Below are 26,824 nucleotides of genomic sequence, written 5' to 3'. Positions count from 1 at the left end.
AGTACTATTTTATTTAATTTTGCTCCGAATTTATTAGGGCAACTTTGGGTTGGGGTTAGAGCATCCCCATCCGTGCTCTTAGCTAAGAGCACGGAGATGGGCCCGGACCCACTTTTACTCCTTGTCCTTAGCTAAGAACACAACACCCACATCCGTGTTCTTAGCTAAGGACAAGCTCAAGGGTCCCACCATTCTATTATTCAATTTAAATACTCCAATTATTAAAAACATTTCTACATTATAAAAATACATTATAAAATAAAAATTACATAATTAAAATCCTAAAAAATACAAATTAAATAATTAAAATACTAAAAAATAAAAATACATAATTAAAATCCTAGAAAATAAAAAATACATAATTAAAATCCTACAAATTAAAAATTACACACGTGGAAGACTAGTCCTCTATCCCCAATTGCCTCTTGAGACCCTAGATCATTTGCTCATGTGTTGCAAGTTGATCCGGAGTCATCCGAGACGTATCGTTCATATAGAGTTGACTCAAGATGGCCCACAACGAGTTGTTCGGGGGTGGAGGAGGCACAAAGGGAGCGGGGCGGCGGCGGATGGAGTCGGGCGCGGCGGCGGAGGTGGTCGCCACCTTCTTCCTTCCGACCGGCCGGCGGGAACCGCTCGGGCCAGCGTCGAGGCTACGAGTTAGTTCCGGCAAGCTGGGTAGCCACATCATCGGAGGAGGATAGAGCTACCGACCTCGGCCGTTTGCTTCACAGGAGGAGCTGGAGGAGGATGCTTTACTATGCGCCCCTATACTTCGGATGTAGGCGCCCCTCCGCCAACAATCGAGGTACTTGAACGGTTTGAACTCCTCCCGTTGGTAGGTCGCCAAGGCGGCACTGATGATGTCGAGCTCGTTCGTGCCGCTCCCCGCCGACCGCTCTTCCTGGAGGTAAATCCCCTGAAACTTCCCGATTGCCTCGTTGCATCTGTAGATGCAATTGCGAACCATACTATCATTGCGATATATGGTTCCCTCCGGCCGGGTTTCATTGTAGAGGCGAGTGATGCGCCACCAATAAGTTTCCCCGGTTTGGTTCGTGCCAACGTCCGGATCTTCGAGACTGCCAAGTAGGCTTTGAACATCGCCATCATCTCACCCGGAGTGTACGGGTGCGGGTGCCACGAGCAGGAGGAGTAGGAACGAAAGTAGGAGTAGGAGTAGAGCTGGCTGCTCCCTCCGATCCGGGTTCGGGTGCCCACCCGAACCCGGGGGCGTTTAGGTCGTGCACCGGGTAAGGACGGTAGCCACCCGGAGCTTGCGAACCTTGGGTTTGAGGAGGGGCCGTAAATTGGGTTTTCGGACTATATCCGGCCTCGGAGTCGAACCAATCGTGGTTCCAACCGCGATTGCCGGAGGGGTGATCGCCGGAGCCGGACATTGTGTAGTGTGGTGGGAATTTAGATGATAGAGTATGAGGAAAAAAGATGATGATGATAGTATAGATAATAGATGAGAATGTGATTTTTGTTGTGTTGGAGTGGGGGTATTTATAGATGAAAATGTGAATTTTCGGGGAAAAAATTGAAAAATAAATTAAAAGTGGGTAGAAAACGGATATATTTTTTTGGGAAGTGGGAAAATATTTTTTTTATTTAAAAACATTTTTTAAAATAAATTTCGAATTTTTTAAAAAAATAAAAATAAAAAAACGAAATTGCCAATGGCTATGCCGTTGGCCAATCAAAAGCTGCCACGTAATGGTGCTCAGCGGCACGGACGTGCTCTTAGCTAAGAGCAGTGCCGTGCCGCTGACACGGACGGACAAGCTCCATCGGCGGACGGACGGGCGAGTGCTCAGCGGCACGGACGGACGAGCAGCGGTTTGAGCACCGCTGCGGATGCTCTTAGCATTTAAATTATGGGCCTCATATGATGAATCTTAGCAAGTAGAACAATGATTATACTAATATAGTTGAGAATTATCTCCACTTTACCATTATTCTCTTGTTGAGAATAATTATACCATAAATGCTAAGAGTCTTCTTCATTTCTCCACTCTTTTCGATATTATTATCTCTCTTATTTTACCATTTTTTCATTTTAACTATTATGATTTTTAGAAAACGGGTGTGCAAAAGTAACCGGAACTCCTAAAGTGAGACGGGGGGAGTAATAAATTAGTAAAGACTTAAAGTACTACTATGAGAGAGAGGAAAAAAAGTAAGAGAGAAAAATAGGGTAAAGTATGAAAGAGAAGTGAAAAAAATGAGTAAAGAATGAACCGAAGTTTCCAATTTTAAAATGAGACTATTTTTTATGAGTAAAAATGACAAAATGAAACTATTTTCGACGATGGTGAGAATAGTATAGTACTATTTTAAACGGGTAATGTCTGTATATAATGGAGTAAGATGGTGGACTCCTCTGATGGAACATGATGCGGAAAATCTGATATTGTCAACTTCCTTCGATGTAAGTGGTAGTAGTATATCTTTTCAAACAATCTAGTTAGAAGGTAAAATAATGAATTAACATAATCAGTAAATTAATGACATATTTGGTAGGGGTGATAACTCATTTAGCGATGGAATTTTATGAACAAAAATGTCATTTTTGTTTATAAAATTCCAACTCATCTCATTTTTTTCATAAAATTTCATCCCTAGATGAAGTATCACCCCTACCAAACATGTCATAAATGGTGTCCATTACTACACATACACAAGATAGTACTTGCAATCTTCCATCGATACACACAATATAGTACTTCCAATCTTCCATCGATACCAGCAATCAAGAAAATACAAGCAGCTAAGTTATGGTACAAATAACGAAATGTATTCACTGAATTGATAAAAATTAAAGAGAAAGGTAATGCGATATCCGCTGGCAAATTAGATTAATGAAACTTTTCCAATTTCCATCCAGGGAGAAAATTGGTAGGATTTAAATTTCAAACTGAATCAAAGATATTTAATCTTAGTGGGACCCCAAATTGATATTCATCCGATATCAATACATCATAATTGAAAATATATATACTGATGAGTTCGAACCCAACCATTTTAGAATTGTCAGAGTAACTTTTTTGAGTTAAAACTCCACGCACACCACATTCAAGTTGAACTTTGGAGAACAAATGCGTCATCATACGCAATGAGTTGAAAGTGGTATTGAAAAATCTTGGCATTAATGATCGAATTATAAAATTCATGTAGTATATAATGCTTTTATGATCATTAATACCGACGACAAGGCAACAACTAACATTATGTTTGGTGTTGCTACAAGCATCCTCCAATTTCAAATTTACTAAACGACCCTCAATTTACTCTCAAACTACAACCAAGTCCTTCAGTTTCTTCAAAGTTGAATATTTACCTCTAGATTCACAAAAATATTATACCACTAGTAGTACTCCACTAAAAGACCATGCGTACGTGTCTTTCAGAAAAATCCTAGAAACAAAACAAAACTATTGGAGTACTACTAATATGCTTGCACTAGCAAAAAGAACTATACAACTTCAAAAGTGAAATTCCACGAGTATCAAGATGACCACAAATTCTAATTACGCAAGTATAAAATGCCTACAAAGTGGAACTCCACTTCCCACTTCAATACAGAAGTCCCACAATATCTAAATTTGGATACAACTCATACAAGTCCATATCACATTTCTTATGTCCATGAAAAAAATGGGTTCATGAGAATACACTTCTTGAAAAACCTCACGATAATTGGATACGTGGCAGACAAACAATGGAAGATCAATTTTCTTTGATGCTTGGAAAAGTTGGTTGTTAAAGACAAGCACATCGATAATATGGATGTATATATATGAAGGATACAAAATTACAAAAAACACACCCACATGGATTGAGAAACATACATTCAAAGAACAGGAGAAAATACTAGTAGTACAAAATAAAAGGATCAGTCGACATTGGTGAACCTCAAGTAGCCCTTGTTGGAAGGGAGATCGGCGGTCTTGTAGCCCTGCGGGAACATCTTATTGGCCTCCTCATTCGACACGCTCGGCGATATCACCACCGCCTCCCCCTTCTTCCAGTTCGCCGGCGTCGCTATCTTGTGCTTGGCCGCCCTCTGCAGCGACTCCACCACCCTCACCACCTCCTCCATGTTCCTCCCCGTGCTCGCCGGGTACAGGAAGCTCAGCTTTATCCGCTTGTCGGGCCCCACTATGTGGAGCGCCCGCGACGGCACTTGGTTCCCGGACGAGTCCTTCTCGTCCGGGTCCACCATGTTCAGCTCCTTGATGATCCTCCTGTCCGGGTCCGCAGCGATCGGGTACGTCACCTTGCACCCGTTGCAGTAGGCCTCGATGTCCTTGATCCACGCGTTGTGCGACTCCACGTCGTCCGCCGAAAGCCCTAGAAGCTTCACGCCGAGCTCAGAGAATTTATTTGAGTACGCCGCCATGGCTCCGAGCTCCGTCGTGCAAACCGGAGTGAAGTCACCTAGGAATTCAATTCAATTATATTAAATTAAGGTCAATTTAGTCCTAAATATATAATAAAATATAAATTTAGTTCAAAATATTCAATTTTTGAAAAACAGGTTCATGACAAATGAAAATGTCGCTAAAGTAGTCCTTTTTTTTTAAGGATTTCGTCAAAAAACTAGCGGTCAATGAATAAAACTAACGAAACCATAAGAAAAGGACCACTCCAACAAGAATTTCACAAGAATTTCATTTATCACGGGCATGTTTTTAAAAAAATGAATATTTTGGATTTGGTCATATGTTTGGACCAAAATTGACTTTTACTATTAAATTAAATCAAATTAAATTACAAGAATCAATTGAATTAATAAAGGGATTGAATGAATTTACCAGGATGAGAGAAGATGATGGTGAAGGAGTTGCCAACATAGTCATGGAGTTTGATGGGGCCATGGGTGGTTTCCACTTGAAGATTTGGGAGAGTGTCTCCGATGGTAAGACCAGGCATGTTTTTATAGTATATGTATGTAGTTTATTTTTTCTTTTTTTGGTTAGTAATAGTAGTGTATGGTGAAATTAGACTTATATATAGTGAGAAGTAATTGCATGAAGGGAACGTGGCAGTTGAGGTGGAAGGTTTGCATGCATTACCTGCCTATTTTGCCTCCACGTTCTATTTCCACTTACGTAACCATAATTATAATTATTGCAACCTTCTTTTATTTATCCACAAAATAAAAAGGTCAAACAATTTTAATTCGCTTTCAAATCCACTCCTTGATTGCAGGGCTCCTATTATATAATTTTCACTGTTTCAGTACTAAGATAATACTCCCTCTATTTGCGATTAATTATCTTATTAACGTAGTTGAGGTATTAAAATATAAAAGTAAATAAGTGGAAAAAAATTAAGGTAATGTGAATAATTTAGTAAAATGTAAGGTTCATGTACCAAAGATAGTAACATGATTATTTGCAGATGAGCGAAAAATAAAATATGAGATAATTATTTATAGATGCTTAAAATAAAATGTCAGACAATTTATTTGTGGACAAAGAAGTACTAAAGCCAGAGTAAGGCTAAAAGAAAACAATTAGGGCCCAAGTGTACTCTATTCATACATAACCAGTTGAAACGATATTTTGCATTTTCAAGAGATTTATAGTTATATTATTATTATTATTCTTTTAAATTTAGAGACCTAAAAGATAGACCTAAAAAATTCTTCAAGAGATTTATAGCTATATTCTTTTAGTTCATAGATCTAAAAGATGTATGTAGGTTTCATTTCCTGATGGCATGAATTTTAAAAATGGTTAGAAAAGTGAATGAAAAAAAGTTAATGGTGTATGAGTCTCATTTATATATATTAATTTTAAATGAAATGTGAGTAAAATGAGCTGGTGGAATATGGAATCCTATTACTCTATTTATAGTTAAAGTGAATGGGAACTTTTATTACAGAGCTAAAATGGAAAAACGAGACTCATATTCACGGACGGAGAGAGTACACTGCAATTTTAAGAAGAAAATTGTCAAGACATTTTTTGTAGACTTCAAATATAATCATTTGCATACCATTCATGTTACAGAGGATAAATAATAATGCTAATAATAATCCTTAATCATGTTTCTTAAACTACCATTCATTTGCTCTTCTGAGTCAAATTAATTGCAAATTGAGAATGTCGTCTGGAAGATACAATTTCATCAGCATAAACAACTTCACCTATATCTATCCATTGTCGACCTCACACGCTGCAAAATCCTTACAAATTCCGCAAACATTGAGAAATCCATACCACTCAAGCTGTCACTATCTGCACCTGAATATGGATTCTGGCACACAACCAAATCAAATCCCTTCATATTCTTCATCACTTCTTCAAACTTTCTGCTTGACAACTTGTCGATGCTCTCCAGCTGAATAAGCTCCCCACTCTGAGCTGAATTCTCCCACCACTTCTTCACCATCCTCCGCTTCGTCTCGCACGCCTCCACCGAGACTACGCCCTTCAGGCGAATCCCCAGCCGGTGCAGTGCCACCTCGGCTCCACCGATGCCACTGAAGAATGACAGCACTGTCACCCCGCCTGGACACATCCGCTTCAGCACCGAGAGATGGTACCCCAACGTGTCTGTCTGGAACGAGAGCTTGAGCGACTGCAGCCTCTCCGCGGGGGTATATCCAGCGATTCGGGTGTGATGCTGCGGATACCCCATAATCTGCTCAAGATGTTCCGGTTCGAGTGGAGATAGCCTGTTCTTGCCTACCCAAACAAGATTCTTGGCCTGGCATTGTTGGAGAATCTTCGTTTGCAAGTCTGCAGAAGGAGGGCCGTTGCAATCGAACAGCGTTCTTCCCAGTTTCTCACATAGATAGGGTAATCCAGTCGATTCACAGCTGATTTCGCTTAGTTGCTTCCGAGTATCCCACGATGGCCACCATTTTTTCGCATATGGGATGGCTTCGGCGAGAGTAGTCGGTCCCCTAGGCATAATGTGGAATCGATCTTCAGTCGGGAGGTTATGAACATAGCCTTCCTTTCTGTTCAATGCTGAGAAGAGTTGAGAATCCACAAACTCCGGCTGAACTGAGTATAAGAACTGCGTTATCTTGCCCCAAGAGTCGCGAGACAGGCTCGTGACATTCCCATAAAGGAAATATGGGGGCTTAGCCACCACCCTAGTAAGACTCCGGCAAGGGTTGAGTGAGGATATGGGGGGCTTCCTATCTTCAACAAAACTAGGGAAACGGCCAGCTCGTCTCGGTGGGACAGGTGCCAGATTGTTGACTGAAGCGCTTTTTCCAATACCAGCTTCTAGCAACATCCGGTCAACAGCACTTCCCGAGTCTTCCATGAATTCTTCTTTTGGTTTCTTGAAATTGTTTGGCTCATCGTCTATCTCTACTTCCGGCATCTTGCCTTTTAATTTCTTGCCTTTCAATTTCTCGAGCAATTCAGAAGTCCTGACTTGAGACGCTGTGTCTGAACTGCATTCTTCAGTTTTAATGCAGATCGAGTCGCACTCTTCCATCTTTCTTTTCAAAGACCTTTGGACACTTGGGTTATACTGCAAACGAATATCAATAAACAGACATTATGATCCTTCCATAACAAGGAGATCTATAAATGAAGAATGCTAGTATTAGTAACGATATAGACCTTATCGGGTAATGGGCAAGTACCACCTGTAACAATCGATTCAGCAAGTAGTGTCACGGGTGCTTCCGAACCTGAAATATGATAACATGGCATAAGATATTAAATCACTTTCAGGAAACCTATCATGCTTTCACGACGACTCTTTCTAACAAAATCGAGTGAATGAATGTTTTGCCAATTTGCATAAGCATCTCACCACATCTATCAAAAGCTTCAGAAATATCATTTTCAGTAAAACCCATTTCAAGGAGTTGGAGTGACTTCTCCATGATACCAAATAACAGCTCATTGTTGCAATCCTGCAAATTTGCAGCCGAGTTTAAGACATGAAGTTCTACAAAATAGCAAACGATATACATGACAGCCATCCGAAGTCACCAGATCTAGCAGATAATAAAAAATACATAAGCTAAGACCTCAGTTTCCTCATCTCCAGGAATTGGATTATTTGTATCTTTTTCATACTTTCTAGCCATCCGAGCAGCAAAGATGAAGTCCATTAGTTTACCAATAGCAGCATTTTTACCTGCAATCCAACACCATAGTAACCAGTTAGATGACACTGTGAGGTTCTCTTTTATTAGCTAACTGTGAGGTAAACTTACAGCTAACTTCTTATGAAGAAGACTTGGCTGTAAACTGAATAGTACTCCATAATTTTAAACCACAGGAATGAGACCAAGGAAAACTTAGATCAACAAAAATTCTGATTAAAAACAACTACTAGTATATTCGACATTCTAAGAGTAGCATGCACAGCACATTCTCATGTTACAAATTCCTAATCCTGGGGAAACACTGACAGCACAAATAGGTTTACAAAATGACACATGGTTCACACAGAATGCTTGAATGGGGAAAGTTCTACGAACCAAGTCTTTGCATGGCAAACCCAACTTCATCCAAAGAGAAATTCATTTTTAGCAATGATGTCGTTTTCTCTTCAATGACACTATCGCCAACATCAAATTCCTGAAAGAACAGTTATTGCACCAAAATCAGAATTATCAGAGTATAACAAAGAGGAAATCTGAGTTATTCAATGAAAGAAAAAAGAGTAAATTTAATTCTTTGGAAGTAATTGTAAATAGGGAGTATATAATTAATTAGCAATGGGGGCATAGAGCCAAAAAGCTAGGAAAACATTTTCAACAAATATAACATGCACACATCACATAGAATTCTGTTAAAAGCAACTATCCAACACCAAGGCAACAATGCCTATTACATCAGTTGGTAAAAAGGAAAATTCACTTTATGTTACAACTTACAATTATGACATCGAAATGAAACAAATGTCAAGTAATAGAAAAAATATCGATATTTACCACTTTTACAGGAATATCAGTCCCAACATAGGCATTCTCCTTCGTGTCTTCACCAAACAATCTAACAAGAGAATCTGATGAACCCAATTTGCGAAGATCCTGGTATATTTCAAACTACTTCAGAAAACAGCAACTATACCTTTCAAAAGAAGTTATTCATAAACTCAAGGGCTTAGTTATTCAATACACATCCATATTATGAATGTTACGGAGTGAGAAAATGTAAGCTACTGTAGCTACAGGCTATATATAACAAAAAATTGATTAAAAAAAAAGTAGGAAAGACTGAGGTAAGAACAAAGATCTAGTATGATTCCAGGTATAAAGAATCAGAAAAAGCTGCATATCCGTACAAAAAATCCAACTTTGCAAGTTGAAATGTCTTGGAATTGTCAACTATTTAAATGTAGATATGATTGAAAGGATTCATATAGAGACAAATGAGAACAAGCATACCTCTCCAGGATGACCGTTTGCAGCTAAACTATCATTCTGTCCCCCGGAAAAGCTATCATCAAAAACTTCATTCTTTGGTTTCGGAAGGGCCTGTTCAATTAGGGACGGACAGTATAACTTCATAAGCAGAGAAAACATAATAGGATAAATTCTGTTGATATGCATGACACGATTCAGCATCCTAGTCAACTGAAAAAAAAACTGTCTGATTCAAGCATTATAAGCTGCAAAAAGAATGATGTCACTCATTGAAATACAGCAGCCACCCATAACTTATTAACATCCTAGAATGCAAAGGTGAGAAGTCAAAAGATTGAGTTTTAAATGGGCTAAAGTGTAAATTCCAAGGAAAATTACATTATCATACAAGGTGAAAAACAAACTTGTGAGTCATATTAACCCAAAATCCAAATGTATGAAAAGATGGTAGGTTATTAGTTATTACGTTTATCTTGCACGGATTAATGCTTACCGAATATGCAAAAAGAGCTTCCAGTATCAGTTCAGAATTTTCTTCACCTATAGAGTAAGGGAGATATTAGTTTCCTACTATGTTACTATTGAAAAGTAACAGTGCTGTAAATTACATAAGATATAACTACTTCAAAATCTCAATCTCGTTGAAATTTCCAGTACAATAGTTTGGAGACGTTCTTGAAGACAAAAATTATGGTAAACAGCAAAGCTTAGATTAATATCAATTCAAACTGTCTAGGAGCAAGCTACAAACCCTTTTCCTTTATTGCTTTGTCGACAAGAGCTGGTGCAAACCCCATTCCAATGAAGGATGATCTTAAATTAGTCCCAGACGAGCTTGCCACATAGTCCTACAGTGCAGCCAAAGAAGACAATGAATTATACAATAATTAAAGAAGTAAAGCTACAAAAGAAGTGGCCTCAAAGCTCACTCTTTTGGCATTAAACTTAACCAATACTTGATTTTCCTCCAATACTTAACGAAGTCACTATATTTCATTAACAAGAACCCTACCTCCCTGGGCATTGAAGGTAAACCATAATCCAAATTCTCATCCTTGGGTATAACTCCAGCATCATTTTCCAGTAAAAAGGAATCCTCGTCATCTGAAATGTCCACTAGGTCTACATCACACTGCAATCAGAAGAAATTTTTCAAAATTTTGGATTTTTTATTTTAATTTTAAAGGCAGACAATTCATAGAACTATCAAATGCACATTAGTTTGATATTGTCCGCTTTGGGCCAAGCCCCACGTATTTGTTTTTATGTTACTCTCAAAAGGCTTCAAACTAATTAGGGTTGGACAACATTTATATATTACTTCTAAAATTGTCCATTCAACGATATGGGATGATCTTTCAATCCAACAAACCTCCCCTCAAACCAAACATCGAGTCGTTTCGGGTCTGACTCTAAGTCGACATATCGAGTCGTTTCGGGTCTGACTCTAAGCCTAACTCGAACATGAGTCATTTAGGGCCTGGGCTAACCCGAGTCTTTCAGAGCCCGACTCAAACCACCTCTACTCTGATGCCACTTGTTAGCACCGTCGATGGCACATTAGTTTGATATTGTCTGCACGGATTTCTTTTGGGGCCACTCCCAAAAGGCCTCAAATTAATTGAAATTGGACAACCCTAATATATAACTTCCCTCATTCTCCGATTTGAGTGGGTTTGCAACCCAACAATACAGAACACCAAAGAAACAAAATAAAGCTCAAATAATTTACACTCTCACCATCTTAAAAATAAGTCTCGCGCCCAATCAATTGAAAGGACGAGCTTGCTTGTCGCACTAAACCTGCAATTCAGAATGACATTACACGGTAAGCATGGAACCAGAAAACAATCAACAAAATCCAAATTGAGAATCACATTTTACCAGCTGCAAATTTTAAGAAAAAAATAACAAATTGAGCAGCATTTTGAGTGCATGCAAATTAACTCATTAAAAAGTAGTACATCTATGACGAAAAATCATTGCTTTTTTCGACTTGATTTGCTCAGCAAACAAAAAAAAAGGTAGAAATAGAAATAAAATCAGAGATACAAATGAAAATGAAAATAAAAGTGAAAATGAAAATGAATGGAAGAACCACAATTAACGGGGAGAAGCATAAAGTACTAACGGCGGCAGAGAGATCGGCGCGTGGGGAATCGCCGCGGTGGGGAAATATAATTTCGTAGTTGTGTAATGAGTTCTGGGAATACTGGAAAAAAGTGAAAAGCTGGGAATTATAGAACTTATTTATTGACCCTCTTTTAGCAATTGGATCCCTGATATTTTTCCTACTCCATTCCCTATTCCAACCTTCATAAACATTATGTTTATAAGTAGTGAAGTAGGGGATGGAGTAGGGAAAGTATTAGCTGATCCAAGTGCTCTTTTCAAGAAGAAGAGGACACACAAACAGACACCTAAACTTTAAAAATATCATGGTTAGTCTCTAAATTAAGTTGTAATTATATTCATAATATTTTCTCATAATCCGTCATAATTTTGCACCCAAAATGCCTCTGATGCATAAAAGGCATTTTTGTATATTCATATAACATTTTCTTATAGTATGAATACCTAAAATGATACTCCTGTTTTTTCACTTTACTTTATCAATTGCTTTATGTCAGATACTCTCTTTCTCTTAAATTATTATAAATTAAAAAATAAAAATAAAAAATAATATATAATTATTAAATATATTAATAATAAAAAATTATAAATTAAATCATCAAAATAATTTATAACTAAATTTAATTTTAATTTTGATTTAAATATTTTTTTAATATTAAAAATTAAATTATTTAAAGTTCAAATTTTTTAATTTTTAACATTTAAAAATAATTGAATCACAATCAAAATTAAATTTAGCTATAAGTTATTTTAAAATTATAATTATAATGTAATTTTAATAATTAATTTATATAAAAAATTTATAGTATTTTTTATTTTGATTTTTTATTTTCTAAAAATTCTATAAATAGAAAGAGAAAGAGGATCTGACATAAAGTGAAATGAAAAAAAATATCATTTCAGGTACTAAAACTATAAGAAAATATCATATAATACTCAAGAGAGAGAGAGAAAAAAACTATCATATTCAGTACCTAGATATGAAAGTCTAAAAATGTCCTCCATGCCCAGGGGGTATTTTTTGTGCAAAATTATGATGATTAGTGAAAAGGTACCATAAATGTGATTACACCTTAATACATAGACTACCCATAATATTTTAAAAGTTCATGTAGCGTTTTCATGCGAAACGCATAGTTTAGGGACCATTTGCGTAATTCACTCTTTAGAAAAAATCGTCCTAATAAAAAAAATGAATGGTAGTAATAATTATTTAAATTAATCTAAGTTTGGAATTGTAATATTAAATGTGAATTTCAGCTTTTCTCAATTTTTCATTTATGCATAAATGGGCATCTGTTAATACTAAAAATGATACTCCCTTCGTCCCTGATTAGGAGTCACAGTTTGACCGGGCATGGGTTTTAAGAAATGTAAAAAAAAGTTGGTTGAAAAGTTAGTGGAATGCGGGACCCACCTTTTTATATTGGTTTTATAATAAAATGTGAGTGAAGTGAGTTAGTGAATGTGGGACCTACTTACCATTTATGGTAAAAATGAAGTGTGACTCTTAATTGGGAACGGACCGAAATGGAAAAGTGTGACTCTTAATGAGGGACGGAGGGAGTAATATAATAGCAGAAAAAATAAGAAAAATAAAAGAATAAATATAACTAATTTTAATAAAATGCTTTATTTTGATTTTTGAACTTTAACTTTGACTACATTTGGTAATTAAATGGTTATTATTCCTAAAAAATGAACTAGACAAATTCGTTGAGTTAGTTAGAGCATCCGCAGCGGATGTCCGTCCGTCCGTGCCAGCGAAAATGTATAATACTCAAATTTTAACTAAAATGGCGTAAATTAACTCATTTCTGTTGGTAAATAACTCATTTTTTATAGCAATTGTGTTAGTATTAATTTTACGAAATATATACTACTTTTATACTAATGCCACTTTATTTATGTATATAACCGTGCCCAAAAACTTAATCCATGCTGGACTGAAAGTCTGAAACCATTTTTCTTTTTTGATTTTTGTTTTTGTAGTTGTTTTTCTTTTCCTTTGGATGAAATATTAATAATCCAAATCCAAATAGTGTAAAAATAAATGAGGAATCTATTGGACATAAACATTTATGGACAGTGTCAGTGAGAGGGCTGCTTAAAGTTGACTGAACTGTTTTGTACGGTTACGAGGCGATTCCAATTCGTGGAAGGTGTAAGTTTTGGCACCTTTTTTTGCGACACCATTTTCCCGAGTATTATTCATGTGCACATGGTACATCTGATAACTGTATATTAAGGAACAATGAAACTCGAGTAATATACTCCTTCCATTCTATGTTAATTAAATTATTTTTTATTTATAAGTTTTAAGATGATTAAATTATTTCTATTTTTTTTGCAAAAAGTAACTTCTCTTTTGTTTTATTCTCTCTTTCATTCACCAACCATTTAACAAGTTTTATTCTCTCTTTCATTCACCAACCATTTAACAAGAAACGGAGGGATTATATAGAAGCGTTGTAACCAGACCATCGAGACATAATTCATGGAAAAAAACATCTCATTATATAACATCAAATTTCCATAAAACACAAATTTTTACATATGTATTTACCTATAGGGTAACCATTTCTTCTCTACCTAAAATATTTAATACTCCTACTACTTGACCAGATTCATCAGAAACATAAGGATTGAAGGAATAATAACAATACAGTACAATTTAAAGAAACAAATCTTACAGCACAATATGAACTATGAAGTCATTCAGAGAGAGATAGAGATTGCATGAAACGTAAATTTTTTATTTTCTTTTCTCTTGGATATAACTTCTGTAAAGATGGAAACCAATAGGCAAAAAACAGGGAGTTAAACGGGAAATAGAAAAGCAGCACAACCCTCGGCCAAAGACCAAGGCCACCCCACTCCCGCTAAAGAAAATGGAAAAAAAAATAACATCAGTATTTAACATTTCAAATTAGTTAAATGGGATCTCTTCTTCTCACCCAGACGAAAGAGAGATGAAGAAAACTGTGAGCTATCCAACCCCCGGAGGTTCTGGCGCTGAACTTCCAAAACAGAAGCCATGACCAAGTATGATACACTCAATTATACAAAACGCAGAGCTCCCCGGGACTTTGTCAACAACATTTCAAAGAAATAGGTAAACCATCCAAATCCACCTTCATGCGGCATAACTCCACCCCCCCCCCAATGCACTGTCCCCCTTCACCTACTCATGGAGGAGATTTCTTGGATCCAGAGGAATTGTTCCGACTGTCAGAAAACCAGAAGACTCCGTATCAACAACTGACAGCTATAAATACCTCTTGTGTGTCTCTGCTGTTAGTCACTGACTTGTTCTCATTGTTCTCCAATATGATGTGCCTAAAATTTGGGTTTGGCAAATCTTTTATGATGTGCCATTTTACAGGAAAGCTTCCACTCCATTTGTCTTGCTGCCAGAAATCCATATCTCTGTTGAAATCCACTGGGCCGGTCATTTCTGCAATACCACAGAACTGGCCACTCGCATTAACCTTATTTTCACAAAGAGAAAAAAGCATCAGTCAATACCACTACATGAACAAATGGAAATAGCATGCTCAAGCTAATGATAACATAAAATAAATCATCGATGCAACTACAAAAACATGATGAAACAGTTACTGACAGAAAAGAAGAGGAAGATGGGGCAGCCTCTTGGGTCTCCAGCAGATATTCTCTTGGCATCTTCATATACAGCACTAAGCTTCTTGTTTCCATTGGGAGTGGATGACCACACATTATACTTGATACTCTTATGCACATCATCCTCACTATATGACTTAATCACGAAAAACTTTGCATTTGAATATTCCACTGGAAAATCAACTCTGTTATACTGATCTCTAGAGATAATGATGTTTCCTTGTGCATCAGGATTTCCAGCCCTTAATGTATAGGCTTTAACAATCAATTGGTTCTTTGATTTGCTCATCCTAGACCCTCTATCCTGGTCGCTAGATATATCAGAACCAGCTCTTTCATCATCAGGAGCCCTCCCACTAAGCATGTTGGGCTTAACTTTCTTTACAGATGCATGGGAATAATTGATCGATTTGAAAGTAGATGCTCCGTTTCCAGAAGTAAAAGCAGTCTTTAACTGGATACCGACAGCTGATGCTTTCCCACGTAAAGAGCTCTCCATGCCTTGAGGGCCTCTAATCTAAAAAGAAAATATGTGTAGGAGAGGTATAAGAAATGGCTACAACAACAATCTACAAAAATAGAATCTGTCCTCAGAGACGACTAGTTCAATGAAACGAAAGATAAATTCTAACCTGGGAAATCAGCGGTGCAGCTTGACTATTAATACTACCAGAAGTAATACTTGATGAATGCTGCTTGCCAGTCCCCATATTAACCCTACCTTGAGACATCTTTACAAAAGAGTTTCTTTGACAAGAGGCATCACCCATTGCAGTCAATGAGGAATTAGGAGTATTCAGAGCCAAATTGTGTTTAGAACCAAGGCCATCAGCCTTGTTAAAAGATCCACTAGTATCAATAAATGAATCTACAATCCCATTAGCAACAGCATCAGGCCTTGGCTGGAAAACTACAGGCAGGTATGACGCCGATGTAGCAGGATCCTCATACGAGGGAAGGGCATAGAACTGTTGAGCTGGTATAATTGATCCATCAGCTCCTACCACAGCACCAGGAATATAAGGATTGTATGGATTAAAAGGTGACTGCCCATACCCATAATTGGGAGAATAATATACATAGGGTGTGTTCTCATTTGTCGCAACCTGCCAGAGAAGAACTAGATTTAATATCTTCAAACCAAATAAAGTATAAAAATCTGTCTTAAAAGAAAAATACTCACTGTGTAATGAATATCTTGACTGTCTACACCGGAAAACCTATGCTGGTCTTCCCAATCCATGGTTGGTTCATATCCTACAAAAACAAAGGAAATGTCATTCAAGCCAAGGTACCTAAAACCATTTATTATACTGCCAACTAACCCTGGAGTGAGTACTAAAGTATCATGCATGTAAACATAGATTATACAGCTTATACCTGTACAGATGTATCCATAGCTGGTGCCAGTAGGATAATACAAGCCCTGGTCAATTATATAGTCAGGTGCTCCCTCGTTGTACATGGATCCGTATGGTTCAAACTAAGCAGTAGGCTGTGGGTTTGACTCAGCACCTTGAATCTATGGACTTGTTCTAAAACACCAATTATAGCAAACAAGTGTGATGACAAAAAGAAAATCAGATATCAAACTTCAACTAGAAGACTTAGATTAAAAAAAATTCCATTTAAAGCTGCCGGAGGAATTGAAAATAAAGCACCAATTATTGCAACATGTAAATGTTACATGAGTAGCAAATATTGTGACCGACCTTAATGTGGCTTCAATTTCTTATACTTGGATTATAACTATAACATCCCTATGAAGCAAAAAATAATTTACTGCCAACCAACCACTACATAGCAGTGCCTAACAACCTTATTAAAGGTCAAGCGCAATGGAGAGATGATGAGTTCAGCTAGTGAGAGCTCAACACAAATACAATCCTAACTTTGCAATCACCCAAAACAAAATCTTACAGCGTAACCCCCTCCGCAGAATCCCTATAATTCATGAGCACATTTTCTTTACTGAACAAAATTTATAAAAAAAACAGTTCACAATCCAATCAATCTACAGCAAAGGAAACAAGGTCAACGCTCACAACTCCCCCTAACTAAACAGAGCTATCGACAAAAACACGATCCGCGCAGAAACATTCAGGCATGAAAATAAACAGGAATCAAAATTAAATTCAGAACACGTGAATAAACCTAAAAATCACAAGAGCGTGGAATCTTCAAACGAAGAACAATAGAAAATAGGGATAGGACGGAAGAGAAACGCACCGAAGGAAGGAGCAGATTTAATCCATGATAGATGAAGAAAGCAGTTGAAGGATCAAAGTAGAGAGCGGCGGAATTGAATTCCTAATTTCTGGTAACATGGGTATGAATTTCCCCAAAATTTATCTGCGTGAATTAATTGCAGTAGTCTCTAATATTCCCCCCTTTGCCCACTCGTTTAGAACCCTAGAGAGAGAAAATAAAAGGCGGTCGAGTGCGTAGAAATGAAAGCTTGATAGAGAGAGATAATTGGGTGGCAGAAGAGGAACGACGTCTTCACGCAGAGGAATCTTGTAGAATATATATACGCGTTTCAATTTCAATTTAGCTTCCCACCTTAGTAGCGAAGTAACATTCAATATTTCTTAATTATTTAATATAAGTCTATGGTTAATTTAGAACATTCCATGCCAAAATCCAAACTATAATGCAAAAATAAAATTCATCAATTCGACAGCTCAGCATATATAATTGATGGAGCGATGACTCTAGAAATCAAACTCAAATTATATTTGCACTACAATGATTAGAATTTAGTTGCCTAAACGCACGAATTAGTATCAAACTAATTGATAATAATTTTTACTTCATATACTATTAGTTGGCTAAAATTGATTATAAAACTATCTACCTTTAGATCGTTCTCCAGATTCAAAAAATTTGAGTTATTGGTGGTCAACGAGATTTGGGATCATGCAACGTTTTAAAATTACAAATCGTCATTTAACCAAAATTATAGCGTTAAAAAACAAAATTTAATGGGAGTATTAAACGCCTGATCAAGTAATAAGCTATAGCATTTCAATAAAAATATATCGAGATAGAATATTCCGAATATTATGCCAGTATAGGATAACTTATATATTGTACAAACTCAAAACTCCTCAACACGGCTTTAACACTGTTTCAATACAATATTAACACAATGTAAAATTTTAAGATTTTAATGTCAACACTGTTTCAATACAATATTAACACAATGTAAAATTTTAAGATTTTAATGTCAACACAGCATCAATAATTGACTACCGTTGAAATCATGTGATATTTTTATGTTGATGCTTTTTGAGATCTATTGACATTTTTTAATAGTTCAAATCATAGTTTTGAGTTTGTATAATATTAAGAGTTTTCATTCGATCATGTTTCCACCGGTACAATACAAATAATAAAAAAAAATAGCATATAGTATTACATTAAATAATCCTCAAAACAACACACACAAAACCAAGAAACAAAAATGAGCATTGCCATCATCAGCGTCTGTAAATTTTTTGAAGACCTCGACAGTTCTTACAAATAAATGCATGAAGTAAATAGATAGGCTGAAAATTCTAGGGGAGGTATATATATTATACCATAGAATATATCACCAGATTTAAAATATTAAAAAATAAAATGCTACAACGCGTTAATTCTCATATCATATCTCCCGCGTGAATGGTAAAGCACGAAATTGAGCCAAACCCCAAAATTTCTTCCATCCACAACTTCTTGGGATCAACTTCAAAGAGACTTGTTGAACTCACAATCGCCATATACCCACCTCTACAGCTCCGAATGCGGGTTGCTCGGCACGGTTGCCCCAGCGGGGAGGCTGAGATCACCAGCTGCAACGGCTGGAACTTGCTGCGATGCAACAGGAGCAATTGGCAGCGTTCCAATTCCAGCATCTGGTTCCATCTGATCAAACTTGGATTTCCTTGGCTTTCTCTCGTATCTCTCATAGCTTCGACTCCGGCTTCGGTTGTATCTTGGGCTGCGACTGCGGCTGCGGCTGCTCCTAGGACTACGGCTACGTGACCAGCTTCTGCTCCGGCTACGACTTCTGCTATAACTCCGGCTCCTGCCCCGGCTTCTGCTTCTGCTTCTGCTTCTGCTTCTACTTCTACTTCTACTTGAGCTCCGACTAACATCCCATGTTCGAACTCTATCAGGACTGCGGCTAAAACTCCTACCTTTACTTCTGTCTGAGTTGCCATCTCTTCTGTTGCTATCAAATCTTCCTCGCCCCCGCCCTCTAGCACCACGTCCTCGTCCATCAAAGTTATTGAGACGATCATGTCCACCACGGCCACCTCTGTCCCAACCACCCCGAGGACCTGAAGCACCGCCAAAGCTGTCATCCCTCCCACCACCACGACCACCAAAATTTCCATCCCTCATACCTATCCCTCCACGCCCTCCAAGGCCACTCTCTCTCATCCCTCCACGTCCTCCAAACCCACCATCTCTCATTCCACCCCATCCACCAAAACCACCATCCCTCATCCCTCCGCGTCCACCAAATCCACCATCTCTCATCCCGCCACGACCACCACGACCACCAGAATCCCAACGCCCACCACCACCATCAGAAGGCTCAAAACGATTCATCATGCCACGATCCTTGCCAAAACCAGGCCCACCTCGTAATGCTATGTCCCTTATTTCAGGAGGCACCGCTTGGTTGGCCCCCTCCAAAACTTTGACAAGATCAGGAGCATGTTTCCAGTCCTGCTCTGAGAAGAATGTAAAGGAGATTCCTGTAGCACCAGCTCTCCCCGTTCGTCCAATGCGATGAACATAGTCTTCAACACCAGTAGGGAAGTCATAATTGATCACAACCCTGTAGATATGAGAAAACCAACAATGCAGCTAAAAACACAGAGCTGGTGACAGAAAGCAAGAGGGCAGGTATTTAAATGTTTCAACAATCTAATTTAACCCAATGAAGTAAACCAAGTGCTACACTTCCAGGCATGAAAACCAATGCAGCACAAGTGTAGTTCCTGACCTTATATCTCTTATATCAAGCCCTCGCGCTGCAACATCAGTAGCAACAAGAATTGGAGACCGCCCATTCCGGAACTGATTCAAAACCCAATCTCTCTCTCCTTGAGATTTGTCTCCATGAATTGCAGCAGCACCAAAATTACGCCCAAGACTACGTGCAAGATGGTCACACAACTTTTTAGTGGAACAGAATATAATGATTTTGGAGCCAGGTTCTTGGGATCTAAGAATTTGCTCCAAGCGTCTCTGTTTGTCCATATCAGGAACTAGTTCAACATGCTGCAAAGAAGTGCATCTTTCATCAATGGAAAGAAAAAACTAGGAAGAAAAGGAAAACCATTTTCAGTCATAAAATACAAGTTATAAGACCCAGAGATAAGTAACATTGAGACACCATAAAATGAGCTTTGAGATCTGAAGAAACAGTTTAGGTCCACGATTATAACAAAAGTAACTGACTGGCAATGGGTAGAACCAACGCAGCCAATGTTGTGTTTCACAACTAATTTGGCCCTCAATTTTATAAGAAAGGATCCATAATGGTTTAAAACACATGAGAATTTGACCAAACAAATATATCAGTCAAAATCATGTATAGAACAAACAGCAAAATATAAATCCTAATAGTACGAACATTCCCAAAGACGTGGAATTTATCACTCAAAATTCAGATCCAATTACGATGGCCAATAAAAAAAAGTCAGAAAATACCTGTGTAATGGACTTATTTGCAGCAAGTTCGTCAACACTGCCAATATTAACCTGAACAGGATTCACAAGAAGGTCACTTGCTATTTTTCGAACTTCTTTTGGCCATGTTGCAGTGTACATGAGAGTTTGCCTCCTAGGTGGAATCTCATTGACAATCTTGCGAATTTGCGGCTCAAATCCCATGTCCAACATTCTATCAGCCTCATCCAGAACAAGGAGGGAGACCTGCCTAAAGTCAATCCTCTTCATTTCAAGGATATCATTGAGTCGGCCAGGAGTTGCCACAACAATATCTGCTCCCCGGTCTAGCTCTTTCAATTGTGCGCCTTTTGAAGCACCACCATACAAACACTGAAATGGAACAAGTCAGCCATCCATCCAACCATTTGAAATTGTGACTGAAGTATTATCGAAAAGAATAAAAGGACAGACTACCGTGCAAGATACTCTAGATGATCGGCCAAATTTAATTGCTTCATCCTGGATTTGAGTGGCAAGCTCCCGTGTTGGAGCCAAGACCAACACAGTTGGGCCATTCTGAGGGTTGTTACGTAGTTTCCTAAGGTGAAAGAATGCAGGGATCAAATATCCCAGTGTTTTCCCAGAACCTGTCTTTGCAATAGCAACTATGTCTCTGCTCTGTTCAGCAATAGGCCATGATTGTGCCTGAATCGGTGTAGGAGCAGCAAAACCAGCAGCATGCATCTGCAATGATACAAGTAGAAGACAAAGCTCAATACAATTGATAGCAAGATGCATGCAACTCCATACGTTATGGGCAGTTCAGCCTACACTAGTCATAAGATGTTGAAGAACAAGAAAAACAAATTGAGCACAACAAGGAAACAAAGTGAATGCTCAACAAAACTCAAAGGTATACAGTTGCTTACTGAAGCAACTTGAGGCAAAAAATGGATCAAATAAAAGAGAAGAAGCTGAGCGAATAAGCTACAAATCCCAGTCACATATAGTGTGAATTGGATGAAGCAGTAGTGCTATAGAAAGGCTCCTACAATCCATTTTGCAGCCTCAAAAAGTCAGAATAGTTGCTGCATAGATATGAGCATAGCACTGCAGCGTACGACATGTGCTCCTCCTCTGGAGCAGATATCGCACCTGCGATAAGTTAAAAATTATAAGCTAAAAATATGATTTTTGTGAATGAAACAAGAAAGGGAGAATTCTTTCATGGATATCATTAGAGTTAAACAAATGTAGATTCAACTACTTACTTCCTGCAGTAGCTCCGGTGGCAAACCAGCAGCCTCAAATGTCATAAATGGAGGAGGAACATTTTCGCCCTGAATATTTTAAATCAAGTATTGTCAGCTTACAAGTTCTGAGTAGAAAGGGTATATGAACATTCTAAAGATTGAAATATATATATATGTAATTATGTATAGATATTTATATAAAATAAGAACGAACATGAGGAACAAAAAAGAGAGAAAGCGAGGAAGAATGCACTAAGCACGACTATTTAAACAAAAATGGAGAATATTTTGACAAGATTACAATTAGTCACTCATACTGTTTCATGCATCATTTGACACACACAATTGAATTCGCTTTGTTAAAAAAAAAGAAGAATTAAATAATTCATAAGAATACAAACCGAGGCTGTCACTTCATGCTTTTGTCGGTAAATATCTGCAGCTGATAAATGAATAGAATCTGAAGGTCCCATCATAGCTACAGGAGGCCTCACAATAGCAGTGTTTGGAAATTGATGGCCACCTGGGGAATGACCAAAGCCACCAGGCAAAGGTGGGCCCCGGACATTCAATCTCCCTGGAAGATTTGGTGCAACATTTGGAGAAGGGAAATCTCCAATTCTAGGGTCCTGATAAAAGTAAGAATCATTGAATCAGTCACCCAGCATCATCAAGCTGCTTCTGCTTGGTGCTTTTGCAATTATATACATATAAAGCATGCTTCCCATGCATATTCATGTCAAACTATGATGATTACTCGTTGAAAATATCACCATGCTGCTTCTGACAAGTACACGTTCTTGTATCTAAAGTAATTTACCTGCTGGTTTCTTGACAGGGGTAATGGCGGTTGATTAGGTAGAACATTGAGATCTTTGGGGGTGTTGTAAAGATACGGATTCTTAGGCCTTCCGAATTGGTTTTCTTCATAAGGTATATTAGACCCAACAGGCAGCTGGTTCTGCTGCTGGCCATGCATTGGACCTGAGCCAATATGATTTTGAAACCCAGAAACATGTTGTGGGTGTGCCAACTCTGTCCCTGTCTGCTGCAAATGCACTGATGGGTTGTTTGGTTGCACGTTAACAAGTGATCCACCATACTGTGTATTTTGGTTTGCTTGCATGCTCATCTTCTGAGGCAAGTTCTGAGCTGGTGAAAACCCAGCCTGGTTTACTTGCGGATTCTCAACATCATCTCTAGGAGGAATTCCAGCTTTCTGCTCTCGGAGATGAGGAAATTGTTGCCCCTGCATAAATTGCTGGTGTGCTGGAGAAAACCCAGGCTGTCTTCCCTGCTGAGAATCAGTATCATCTCTCTGGCCAGGTTCAATCTTTTGGTCTTGTCTCTGTGGCAACTGTTGCCCCTGAATTAGATGCTGAGAATGTTCCGAGGAACTTGGTGGCCCTTGTGAGGGCATCTTCTGTTGATGCATTGTATATTGTGGATGCTGATTTGTGAACTGGAAACCATGTGGAGGTCCCATCTGTGCACCAGGGTACATTTGTCCCTGCTGAGCATGCGTCATTGGCTGCATATAAGGATAAGGAGCTTGATGCCCCTGTTGCATTGACATTGGGTGCATTGACTGCGGATGCCCATGTTGCCCTGACTGCATAGGCATTTGCCCCATCTGAGATGGCAGTTGGTGACCAGATTGTTGCGGCATTTGAGGTCTGACTTGTTCTGGAGCTAATTGGCCATGTTGCATTCCAGGCCCCAAATGAGACCCCTGCAGCTGCCCAGGGGGTGTCTGTGATGCCACCTGTGGCTGCAAAGACGAGCTCGAGATCTGCCCATGTGAAGGTTGTGCCTGTATACTCTGCTGACTTTGAGGGGTTTGAACATTCACCGGCTGCAACGCTCTAGCACCTGGGATAGGATTCATCTTAGGAGGTGGCCCAAGTGGTAAAGGAGGTGGCAGAGCCGTGGGTTTTTCGTACTGAGTAACATTTGTCTCAGGATTCCAGTAATATAAAAGACCCGTACTTCCATCAATCAACCCTTTCCAAGGTTCAGGTAAAGTTGGATCATCCGGAGCATATCTGGGCCCAAGTGTACTAGGCGATGCCTCGGCAGTGGCCATTCTAGTTCAACTAACTACAGCATATAAGGATCCCAACATCAAAACTAACACCATGACCACAATTATAACAAATAACAATTCATTGTCAATAACATAGTTCCAGAAATGATACGTGAAAATTGAGCATTCGATGAGAGCAAAAGATTAAATGCCTCATAATAAAAAAAATTGTAAAACAAACTTCTTGTCCAGAGCAAAGGTATAAGGATTACAAAACAGAAACTCTCCTCCTACCAGCTGATATATATAACAAAGAATCTTCATCCTACCCACATAATTAGACAACAAAGAATCGCAATAAATTCCAAACTCATGCCAATAAACCAATCTCCGACAACAGCAACCAATTAAAAGAATAATTTTAGTAAATCGCTAATTAACCCATTTATAACCCAAGAACTTAAACAGCTCGCTGATAAAAGGAATATAACTAATTATATACAACCTATTCTCATCGAATATTTACCCATCTCGTCAACCGTCTAATCCCTAAACAAAATGTAATCGGGCACAAGAGAACAACCATCAATGAATTTAATTGGGAAAAAACACTCACCTCCAGGGAGAGAGCCCCGAGCTGGTAGAACAATCTGTTGGATTCCGCCCCCTCGAAATCGAACAGAAACTGTTGAGTCCCGTTGCTGCGGAGAGAGGAGAGCTATTGTTGTATGAAGATCAATAAGGCTTATTTTTGATACAGATGGTTGGGTTAGGGTTCAGAGCGGGAATTAATCACCTACGACGCTCTCCATGTGAAACCGCCTCTCCTCCTTTGTTAGCCAATGAATATTAGGAGTAAGATAATTTTTTAGTATTGTTTAACTTTTACAATTTTAATAGTTACCCATTTAGAGTTTAGTTTAGGACCAATTTACATTGTTGGACAGGTTGTCATGGATTGGTATACTTATATTGGGTTTTTGTAAAGATTAAAATGCTTTAATTTATATGGTTTGATGATTTATTATCGTGTAACCAAAACACAATTACCAAATTTCATAATTCCAAAATTAACTTTTATAATAATACTTTTTTTTCAATTAGCCTACGTCTCTTTGCAGATTATGCGGTCATCGTCTTAAATACTCTCGGATATAATATTATTTTTTAGTTTGTGATCGTATCATATGCCATTCCTAGCGCGTTCGTTTCTATGCAACTATCCATGCGTGTTCCATAAATTAATGGGAAATTGGTCTCTAAAACCATGAACTTTGTCCAAAATTTGGTATTTCCCATGAACTTTGAAATTGGTATATAATATCACGAACTTTGCATTTTGTTTGGTATTTCCCATATCATGTTTATTACTATATTTGACTAACTTACGAAGCTTTTATCATACTTGACACAATTAAATCAATGTGGTTTTCAACGTGACTTTTTATGCTACATGTTATGAACTTAAAAAATGGTTTCAAATATTATAAAACATATCACGGTTGCCTATGTTAAATAAGATTTTGATGAAAATATCTTATTTGAGTGAATTTGGGAAATACCAAACAAAATACAAAGTTCGTGATATTATATACCAATTTCAAACTTCATGGGAAATACCAAATTTTGGGCAAAGTTCATGGTTTTAGAGACCAATTTCCCTAAATTAATTATTAATTTTTGTAGCAAGTTAAAAAAGATTTCAAATTTCATAAAAGCTATGTTTGATAGTTATGTTTTGCAAGGATAAAGAGAATTATCTTATCTCTATTTGTTGTTTGTTTGCTGATTAATTTCACAATACGTCTGTCAGCGGCGAAGTCAGAATTTTAACAGTGGGGGTTCAAACTACCATTAAAATTTGTTGAGTGTATTCACTGCTAACGACAGGGAAACGCGAGCAATAAAGAAAGCCATGCGTTAGAAATGAATGATGAGAAAATTAATTAGTGAATAGATTTTTTGGAGCATAGCATTTTACTAATAATATGATAATTTTACACATTTATTTGACTAAAGATTTATTCTCTATTCCAGATTTTTTTTAGTAAAGGACATCGAATTAAAAAATTTATCATATAATATTTTAAAATACTTATAAAATCAAAGAATTACAATCTATTTTCAAGTTATAAAAATCATTTTTCATGATTACAATTTAAAATGTTTATAAAAAATTATTAGTGAAAAAATCAATAAAAGTTACTAATGTGAGAAAATTCATAAAATAAATGAATATGAGAAAATCAAAAAAATTAATGTCAGAAAAAAAAGTAAATGAACTACAACTATAAAATCAATTTACTAATAATATGAATATAATAAAACGTAAATGAATGCAAAATAGAAGGATCAAATACATAAATCAATATGTTTAATGCTTCAGCAGGGAATCAAACTTGGCACCTAGCGAACTATAAGCTGACAATCGAATTTATAGGAAATATCCAAATGACTAAGGGGCCCAAGGGCCCACTGGCCCCACTGTGGCTCCGCCCCTGTGACCCGTGTTAGCACCTCAATTTCTTTTTTAATCATGCTATGTTATTTTAACCATCAAATTGGTAAATTAATTTATCCATCTTGAAATTTCAACCATGTTAATGATATGAAATTATTGTTATACCCCTAACCTTGGGTGCACTAGCTCTATCATCCCTTCTTCCCTTCGTCATCTCTAGCTGGAAATAGTCTGCTGAATTCCGCCCCCTCAAAAATGACACTCACCTCTAGGGA

At 37.7% G+C, this 26,824-nt stretch overlaps 4 protein-coding genes across 4 annotated transcripts; all 4 read right to left on the bottom strand.

The window, feature by feature from the left end:
* Nucleotides 1-3,780: 3,780 nt before the first annotated feature.
* LOC125192611 (1-Cys peroxiredoxin PER1) lies at nt 3,781-4,998 on the bottom strand. Its single transcript, XM_048090236.1, has 2 exons — nt 4,821-4,998; nt 3,781-4,443 (listed from the first exon to the last, which is right to left on the bottom strand). The coding sequence occupies exons 1-2, from the start codon at nt 4,936-4,938 to the stop codon at nt 3,899-3,901; spliced, it is 663 nt and encodes a 220-aa protein (XP_047946193.1). The 5' UTR covers nt 4,939-4,998; the 3' UTR covers nt 3,781-3,898.
* A 1,019-nt stretch (nt 4,999-6,017) lies between these two features.
* On the bottom strand, nt 6,018-11,596 carry LOC125191640 (probable inactive DNA (cytosine-5)-methyltransferase DRM3). Its single transcript, XM_048089037.1, has 12 exons — nt 11,493-11,596; nt 11,102-11,164; nt 10,374-10,493; nt 10,113-10,209; nt 9,855-9,901; nt 9,383-9,472; nt 8,927-9,025; nt 8,471-8,570; nt 8,015-8,124; nt 7,795-7,897; nt 7,599-7,669; nt 6,018-7,506 (listed from the first exon to the last, which is right to left on the bottom strand). Exons 2-12 carry the CDS (start codon nt 11,102-11,104, stop codon nt 6,157-6,159), a joined length of 2,190 nt encoding a protein of 729 aa, XP_047944994.1. The 5' UTR covers nt 11,105-11,164; nt 11,493-11,596; the 3' UTR covers nt 6,018-6,156.
* Nucleotides 11,597-14,748: 3,152 nt separating this feature from the next.
* LOC125194538 lies at nt 14,749-17,652 on the bottom strand. The gene is made up of 6 exons (XM_048092801.1): nt 17,366-17,652; nt 16,517-16,658; nt 16,320-16,393; nt 15,769-16,242; nt 15,120-15,653; nt 14,749-14,985 (listed from the first exon to the last, which is right to left on the bottom strand). The coding sequence occupies exons 2-6, from the start codon at nt 16,599-16,601 to the stop codon at nt 14,749-14,751; spliced, it is 1,404 nt and encodes a 467-aa protein (XP_047948758.1). The 5' UTR covers nt 16,602-16,658; nt 17,366-17,652.
* A 934-nt stretch (nt 17,653-18,586) lies between these two features.
* Nucleotides 18,587-24,851, bottom strand: LOC125193278 (DEAD-box ATP-dependent RNA helicase 40-like). Its single transcript, XM_048091048.1, has 8 exons — nt 24,705-24,851; nt 22,883-24,162; nt 22,464-22,691; nt 22,081-22,149; nt 21,284-21,553; nt 20,849-21,199; nt 20,139-20,416; nt 18,587-19,970 (listed from the first exon to the last, which is right to left on the bottom strand). Exons 2-8 carry the CDS (start codon nt 24,146-24,148, stop codon nt 18,911-18,913), a joined length of 3,522 nt encoding a protein of 1,173 aa, XP_047947005.1. The 5' UTR covers nt 24,149-24,162; nt 24,705-24,851; the 3' UTR covers nt 18,587-18,910.
* Nucleotides 24,852-26,824: the final 1,973 nt, after the last annotated feature.

The sequence above is a fragment of the Salvia hispanica genome, chromosome 6, assembly GCF_023119035.1.
Source record: "Salvia hispanica cultivar TCC Black 2014 chromosome 6, UniMelb_Shisp_WGS_1.0, whole genome shotgun sequence".
NCBI classification, from domain to species: Eukaryota; Viridiplantae; Streptophyta; class Magnoliopsida; order Lamiales; family Lamiaceae; genus Salvia; species Salvia hispanica.
This window is presented reverse-complemented; position numbering and strand designations above follow the sequence as displayed.